General features: G+C 54.6%; 1 protein-coding gene across 1 annotated transcript; it reads left to right on the top strand.

Annotated features, from left to right (window-relative positions):
* Window positions 1-559: 559 nt before the first annotated feature.
* TPRA1 (transmembrane protein, adipocyte asscociated 1) lies at window positions 560-6395 on the top strand. Its single transcript, XM_006895169.1, has 10 exons — window positions 560-702; window positions 857-989; window positions 3342-3428; window positions 3512-3584; window positions 3697-3776; window positions 4309-4419; window positions 4534-4594; window positions 4729-4831; window positions 5060-5140; window positions 6128-6395. The coding sequence occupies exons 1-10, from the start codon at window positions 575-577 to the stop codon at window positions 6393-6395; spliced, it is 1125 nt and encodes a 374-aa protein (XP_006895231.1). The 5' UTR covers window positions 560-574.
* The last annotated feature ends 1447 nt before the right edge of the window (window positions 6396-7842 follow it).

Raw genomic sequence — 7842 nt, 5'->3', positions numbered from 1 at the left:
AAGTTACAGCTATCAATTACTGAGAACATGTCCCAGGTATCTTATTGTGTCCTCTCCAGAACTTCATGAGGTGGACACTTTCAGCACCACCATTTCACAAGGGGCAGGGGAGACCCAGAGAGGTTAGGGGGGTAAGTGGCAGGGATGTGAGCCCAGGTCTGGCTCATCACTGCTCTCCCTGCTTTAAACCTGGGTACTCAGGATTGAGGGCATTAAATGGGGTGATTCCAAGTACCTCATGCTGCTGTGCTGGGCATAGGCATGCTCAGTAAAGGGTTGTGGCTTTTGCGATGATTTGGGGTTACTGGGTGGAGTCTGAGATGAGGCCGGCCCCATGTCGGAAGAACAGGGTCATGGCATGTGATGGAGGTCCCCACTGAGCTCCTAACCAGCATGTGAGAGCTGAGCCCCTGGGACTGGGGTGTTTGTCCAGCACAGGGGGACTGTTCACAGGCCCTTTGGCTTTTCTGCCAGGAACCTGAGGCCAGAGGCAGGAGGTCAGGGCCCTGGGTCACACAGCTCCTGCACTACCAACATGGCCCCTCTCACTCCCTTAGGGCTGGCTGCGGGCAGGATGGACACCCTGCAGGAGGTGATGTGGGCCAGTGGCAACACGACGACGCTGCCTCCTCCCCAGGCGCCAAACATCAGCGTGCCCCATCGCTGTCTGCTGCTGCTCTATGAAGACATTGGCTCTTCTAGGTGAGTGACACAGCCCTGCCGGCAGGGTGTTTGTGTGAGAGACAGCAGGAAGGCGTGTGTGCGTGTGTGTGTGTGTGTGTGTGTGTGTGGTGTGTTGGGGGGTGGGTGCTCATACAGCCGCCCTGGTGACACAGCACCTGTGCTTACCTGCCAGGGTCAGATACTGGGACCTCCTGCTGCTCATCCCCAATGTTCTCTTCTTCATCTTCCTGCTCTGGAAGCTCCCGCTTGCTCGGGCCAAGATCCGTATTACCTCCAGCCCCATTTTTATCACCTTCTATATCCTGGTGAGTTCATCCTAGTGGGTACCCCAAAACTCAACTCCAGCTGAACTGATGAAAAAACTCTAGCTTCAGGTGTGGAAGAACCCAGGGAGCAAATGATGCCGCCGGGCTTACGCCTGTGCCCCCAGCCCGTGCTTTCTCTGCCTTTATTTCGCATGAACTCTCCCTGTGTGGAATCATATATGGCCAAGAGTCACTTGGAGAGCTCACCTTGCCTTCCTGCCTGCTCCGGCCGAATCTCTCTTTCCCAGTGGTTCCAACATTGGCCTGGAATTCTCTTTGACTGGCCCAGCTTGGGTCATGTCCTCATCTCTGAACGAACCCCTGTGGTCAATAGGAAAGGGGGACTTCAGAGCTAGGAGGGTGGAGTCAGCTCAGCCAGACCACTTGGACTGGAAATGTGGGAGATGGGGGATGGCCCTTGGGGGGATAAAAGAAATTTGGAAATCTGCTCCTGTAGGAAGAGGGGACTGGATGCTGGCTGGGGAAGAGGTCACCATAGCCCCCATCAGGCCATTCCCCACCTGTCCTTGAGTCCCTGTCACCTCTCTGGTGCTGATTCCTTGCTCTAGTGACCCTGCCCTTCCATCCCTCCATGGTAGCTGGCTCATTGCCTGAGTTGAAGGCAGGACTGTTTGTGAGTGTGGCTCCAGATGCCAGCTGTCTAGAGAGAGTCCTTTGGTGCTGGATTCCCGGAGGAATCCAGGAGAGGAGAGGGCCTACCTACAGCCCTCCATGACCCTGGGGAACCAGCCCCCGGAAGCTGCGTGGCTCCTACAGACCCCTCTTTGCAGTCTGTCAGAACTTCCTAGGCCAGAAGAGAGGGCAGTGGACAGTGGCGAGGCAGGAACCCCTCCTGCTCCTGTGTGCTGGCAAGAGGGAGTAGGCAGGACTGAGGCTACCTTATCTTTCAGTTTCTCTTCCACTGTCTCTCTGACATTTACTCATTTATTCGGTAGAGTTGAGCACCCACTGGACACTAGGCAGAAGCCCTTTTTAAGAGGGTACAGGCAGTGAGAAGAAAGCCAAGGCTGGTGCTGAGGAACGTGGGATGGGCCCAGAGAAGTCTGTACTACCCCAGGCTTTTGCTCTTGGGCTCTTTGCCCTAAAGAACTATGTGACTTTGGCTGGTTCCTTGGCCTTTCTGATCTTCCTGTCTTTCCTGTGCAATATGTGCTGGGTGTTCTTTGGCTGGTGGAATGGTTGTGAGCTTCAAATGAGACAGCATGCAGAACTGCAGCCAAGTGGACACTGGACAGATTCAGGGCACAGCTATGGTTACTTTCTGTGGTCCAATTGTGGAGCACAGGCCACCTCCCCAGGGCCTGGCCCGGCTTTCATAGCACAGAGGCTGTCATGAGTGTGAAATCTCTGGTCTTGTGTTTGGACATATCAGAAAGCCAACTTACATCAAACCAGGTAAGGGAAAGAATTGACACAGAGCAGAGAAGTTCCAGGGCTTTAGGCCTGGCTGGATGCAGGGTCTCAATGCGTCTATACATCTGTCTCCCTCTGAGCTCAGTTTCTCCCCAGCACGGCTGCACAGCCCCAGCAGCTCAGCTCCTCCCCCAGGGATGACTTGCTGTAGATTCCCTTGGGTCTCATCCTGAGATGTCCTGAGGCTAGAGGAATAGCATGCTTGGACTGGCCAGCCCAGAGTCACAGCCCATCCCTGAAGCCAGGAGTACTTGTGTCAGCCTCGCCCAGAACTACACAAACAAAACTCCAGTGCTGAACACAGGATAAAGCCCAACGCTGGCAGCTTACTCCAGGGCCTCTGAAGCCTCTCTTCAGGCACTACATTCCCCTGTGCCCTGTATGTCTCAGAATGAAAAATGTGACTCTTAGTGCTGCCAGCAGGCATGAAGTACGAAGTCCTCATGGTGGCCTGGCACTTTTCTGGGACATTTGTTTAACCAGGTCATCTTTCCAACAACCCTCATTTTGTAGTTGAGGAAATCGAAACACTGAAGTGCAGTTACTCTCCTGAGGCTACAAAGCCAGGGAGCAGCAGAGCTGGGATTTGAACCCCAGGCAGACTGATATCTAAATCTTTTAAACACTCTGGCTCTGCTTTGTTTCAAAGGTCTTGGGATATGACAATATGACAATGACAACAGTGAGCCAAGAAATGGGGCCCAGAGAAGAGGGGCATGTGGGCCTTCCTGCTGTAGGAACCCTGCCTCTTGGAGCCCTTGAACTGATTCTTACCTAACTGCCCCCATCCCCCCTTCGAGATAAATATTTAGTTTGAAATCTTCCCTTCTGGAAGACTCAGAGGCTCCTGTGGGTGTGGGGTGTGGGTCCCTAGGGGATCTTGGTCCCTAACTCTACACCCGGCTCCCATCCCCCCAGGTATTTGTGGTAGCACTGGTGGGCATTGCCCGGGCTGTGGTGTCCATGACGGTCAGTACCTCGGATGCTGCTACTGTTGCTGACAAGGTGTGTCTGGGCCCCTTGACGGGGAGGCTGGGATGCTGGGTGACTGGGCACCCAGGCTGATGCTCTGCCTACTCTGTGTCCAGATCCTGTGGGAGATTACCCGCTTCTTCCTGTTGGCCATCGAGCTGAGTGTGGTCATCCTGGGCCTGGCCTTTGGTGCGTGTGCCCCTAGGACTCTGGCCAGTGGTCTTTCCTCCCCTCTCAGTCGGGACAGGGGGTGGACCGTGACAGTTGCCGGAGCACTGACAGCCCAGCATATCCCTTGCAGGCCACCTGGAGAGCAAGTCAAGCATCAAGCGAGTGCTGGCCATCACCACTGTGCTCTCCCTGGCCTACTCTGTCACCCAGGTAGGAGCTCCCTGGTGGAGGCTGAGGGTCACTGAGTACCGTGCAAAGGCCTGTTGGGGACAGGTTTATCAATGACCACATTTCTCAAGCTTCAAAGGCGTATTAGAAACACCCTTGGTGCTCGTGAACAAGATGGCTTTTGAGTCACCCGCAGAGGCTCTAGTCAGTGGGAATCATTTAGCAAGCAGCCCAAGTGGTGCAATGCAGGCCTTCAGGCCACACAGGAAACTGTGGTCTTGTGGCTCGTTTTGTAGTACAGACAAGGGCTGCACTTACTCAGCTCTGCACCACCTTCCTGCCGCCTACCCCCTACCCAGAGGGGCTTAGGCCCAATGGGGCTGCCTCTGCGTGCTGGGGACATGGTCTGAGAGCAGGCTGAGGCAGTGACTGAGGGACTCTGAGTCTCAAAGGCCAGGCTGAAAGGCTTGGGTGTGCTATTGATAGTGAGCTGGGGGGCGGTAGATCAGGACAAGGTTTTCCAGGTGGTGCAGCCTGGTGCCCCCCTCTCCTCTCTCCCTACCTGCCCCTGCAGGGAACTCTGGAGATCCTGTACCCCGATGCTCACCTCTCAGCCGAGGACTTCAACATCTATGGGCATGGGGGTCGGCAGTTCTGGCTGGTCAGCTCCTGTTTCTTCTTCCTGGTAAGGCAGAGGCAGGGGTCCAGTCTGGGGTCCTCTGGAACGACTGGTTTATCACTGGGGCGTGTGTGTGTGTGTGGGGGGGGCAGGCTGATGTCTGGGCTTTTGTGTCCACAGGTCTACTCTCTGGTGGTTCTCCTCCCCAGGACGCCTCTGAAGGACCGCATCTCGCTGCCATGTGAGCTGCTGGGCAGGGCTGGGGGCTGGAGAATCCCGTGTGTGATTTCGAGTCCCAAACCTTGTGTTGAGCTTGGGGGGGGTGGCGCAGGGCATGGCCCAGGTAAGGGCTATTCTTACACCCCTGCCCCACAGCTCGGAGGAGCTTCTACGTGTATGCAGGCATCCTGGCACTGCTCAACCTAGTTCAGGGGTTGGGGAGCGCGCTGCTGTGTGCTGACATCATCGAGGGCCTCTGGTAAGTGGGGCCAGGGAGGAGGGCTATGTCCCTGTGCAAGTGTGAGGCTGGGATGGGATTAGGGTCGCTGGATAGCTCTCTGCCTGGGGCATGCAGGTGTGGGAACGAGTATGAGATGCTGACATTTGGAGGGGAATGTGGGGGGGATAGTGAAACAAGGGCCTGGATATGGCAAGATGCTGCCCCCAGATCTGCCTCTAACTTGCTTTCTTCTCCCAATCCTTATAGCTGTGTAGACGCCACCACCTTCCTCTACTTCAGCCTGTTTGCACCCCTTATCTATGTGGCTTTCCTCCGAGGCTTCTTTGGGTGAGTGGGTCAGGCTGGAGTGAGACTCCAGGGCGGAGAGCTGGGAGGAGACCCAGCTAGCTCCTGGTCTCAAGGCTTGCACGCGCCCCCACGTGGCTACTGGTGGAATCACACGTGTGCATGTGCTTATGTGAATGCCAAGCAAGGCAGCACATGCTCAGTGTCTGCATGCACGTCCACCTTCTCACCAAAGAAACAGCAGCCTTGCACTTGTTCTGCACGTCCTGGTTTTCCTACAAGGCTGTGCTACCTCATTCATTCAGCAAATACTCCCCAAACATCTACTACATAGCAGGCACTGGCATTACTGCCAGAATCAGCAGGGAGCAAGCAGACACAAATGCCGCCTGCATGGACTCATTCTGGCTGGAGCATCAGGCACCTGAGCTGGTTGGGGTGGAAAGTCTGTCCTGGAGTGTATGGATACACTCGTGTGTGGGAAGTCAGGGAGAAGAATAATAGGACACTTCAGGCCTCTCCTTTCACTTATAGGAGGACGTTGGAGATGCGTCAGACCCCAGCGCCACCATGTGTGACACAGTGGTCTCCCTTAGCCTCGGGCTTCCTGCTGTAAAATGGACACAATAATAAGGCCATTTCAGCATTGTCCCTGGGAGAAAGTAGCTGACAGGAGAAGTGTATAGTGATAAGAGCTGGAGAGGTCAGAGGGACGAGGTCACAGCCAGTGTATAGTGGGTATTTTATGTCAGGAATGGTCAAGCCTCATAATTTGCTCCTGTTCATCATCTCCAAAGAGCACACCATTTTATGGCACAGAAACCTCATACCCAAGCTCACATAGCAAGGAGGAGGAAGAGCTGGGGTTCGAAACAAGGCTTTTATTCCAAACAATGCATGACCTCTTGGGGTGGGTGTTTGGGTGGCTGTTACCACGCTTCCTTGCACCCCCTCCATGGCTTCTTTGCCCCAGGAGGAAGGCCTCTCCTGAACCACATGGTGATACTTTGCTCCTTTCCCCTTTACTAGCTCAGAGCCCAAGATCCTGTTCTCTTACAAATGCCAAGTGGATGAGACAGAGGAGCCGGACCTGCACCTTCCCCAGCCCTATGCCGTGGCGCGGCGGGAGGGCGTGGAGGCTTCGGGGGCTGCAGGGGCCTCTGCTGCCTGCTACTCAAGCACGCAGTTCGACTCAGCCGGGGGCATTGCCTACCTGGATGACATTGCCTCCATGCCATGCCACACAGGCAGTGTTAACAGCACAGACAGCGAGCACTGGAAGGCTCTCAATGCCTGAGGGTGGCTGCCTGGACAGAGGGCCTGCAGGGGCCTGTGGAGGACCAACTGGAAGGGAATCCTAGGAGCGAAGTTGAGGTGGAGAAGGAAAAGGCCAGAAACCTCTGTGGGTGGTGCTCAGGTGTCAGGCCCCCTCCCTTGCAGGCTGGAGGCCTTTTCCTGTCCCTCTGCTTCCTCCTCCCATCAACACTTCCGCTCTGCCTGGGACTCTCCTGCCCTCTCCCACCTTACCCTGCTCAGTGGTTGGCTTCAGCCATGGATTCCTCAGGGTCAGGCTTGGTTTGGCTGACCCAGGGCATCTCCTTTTCCAAAGCCTTGACACCTAGGGCTGGTCGGCCCTCATCAGCTTTCACCCCCATCCCTGTGGGATCTGGTCTCCTTAGAGCCACTGTGGTGATGGGCTGAAGCATGTATATTTTCTCGATTTATTTTCTAATAAAAAGCAAAAGGAGTAGACGGCAGTGTTGTGGAGGTTGTTCAAGAGTGCTTGACTGGTGGTTGCTTGAGGAGTCGAAGGCCCTACAGGCCCCTTGGATGTCACATCCTTTGCTCAAGGAAGAAGCTGGGATGGGTGGCTCTGGGCTGATGCTGGGAAGTGGCCGGCCACACTCACCTCTCGACCCTGTGTGTGGATGCGAGATGGACCAAGGAGAGCTTTATGAGCTGTACTTCTGTCTCTGTCAGTTAAAGAGCTCAGGCTTTGGGCCTCTCCTTTCTCTGCCTCTCTCTTCTCTCAACGTGTTTCACCATCTGTGAAATAATGGGCATATGAGTATTGATCTTGCAGCATCAATTTTCTAAGGATTAGAAGATAAGTATAAATGGCTACTTATATCTATCTTAACAAAATAAGAAATTGTTACTTTTATCCCCAGAATGAGCTTTGGCTCATGATAGGAACTCAGAAGAGTGGCTGCCGGGGAGTGCCATTTGTAAGAGGATTTGCTGTTGCTGTTGTTGTGTCCACAGCTGACCCCTCAGCAGGTTTTCAGAGGCAGTAAATCACGCAGGAGGAGCTAGCCCATCCTTCTCTCCTGGAGCAGCTCGTGGGTTATTCCTTCCCCCAAAACCACCAGGGTTCCCTACATGAGAAGGCAAAGAGGTGTAATTCTGACAGAAAGCAATGGGGTTTGGTAAAACGTAAATAAAAGGAGAGAGGTTCTGTGTCCCCATACTGCTGTGTTGTTATGTGTGATTGAGACAACTACCACCCATAACGACTGTATGAACAATGGCTCTGAACCTTGCCCTGTCCTGAACCAACCTCACCCTCTGTGACACACCTACCCCCATGGCCACAGTCACTGAGTCAATCCATCCATCCAGGGTCTTCCTCTCCTGCACCATCCTTCCAAGCACGATGTCCTCCTCCAGGGTCTGTCCCCTCCTGGCACCATGCTTAAAGTATGTGAGGCGGAGCTTCAGAATCCTTGCTTCCAAGAAGCAAA

Source organism: Elephantulus edwardii, unplaced genomic scaffold (genome assembly GCF_000299155.1).
Source record: "Elephantulus edwardii isolate Elephantulus edwardi_28Jun2011 unplaced genomic scaffold, EleEdw1.0 scaffold00161, whole genome shotgun sequence".
Classification (NCBI taxonomy): Eukaryota; Metazoa; Chordata; class Mammalia; order Macroscelidea; family Macroscelididae; genus Elephantulus; species Elephantulus edwardii.
The sequence above is the reverse complement of the archived record's forward strand: the minus strand, read 5'-3'. Positions and strand labels throughout refer to the sequence as shown.

Bases quoted from the DNA above. Each gene is read 5' to 3' on its own strand.
- TPRA1 (XM_006895169.1), top strand. From the start codon at position 575: ATGGACACCCTGCAGGAGGTGATGTGGGCCAGTGGCAACACGACGACG. The intron at 3,429-3,511 runs GTGTGTCTGGGC...CTCTGTGTCCAG, and splicing joins CTGCTACTGTTGCTGACAAG to ATCCTGTGGGAGATTACCCG. The intron at 4,595-4,728 runs GTGAGCTGCTGG...CCTGCCCCACAG, and splicing joins GGACCGCATCTCGCTGCCAT to CTCGGAGGAGCTTCTACGTG.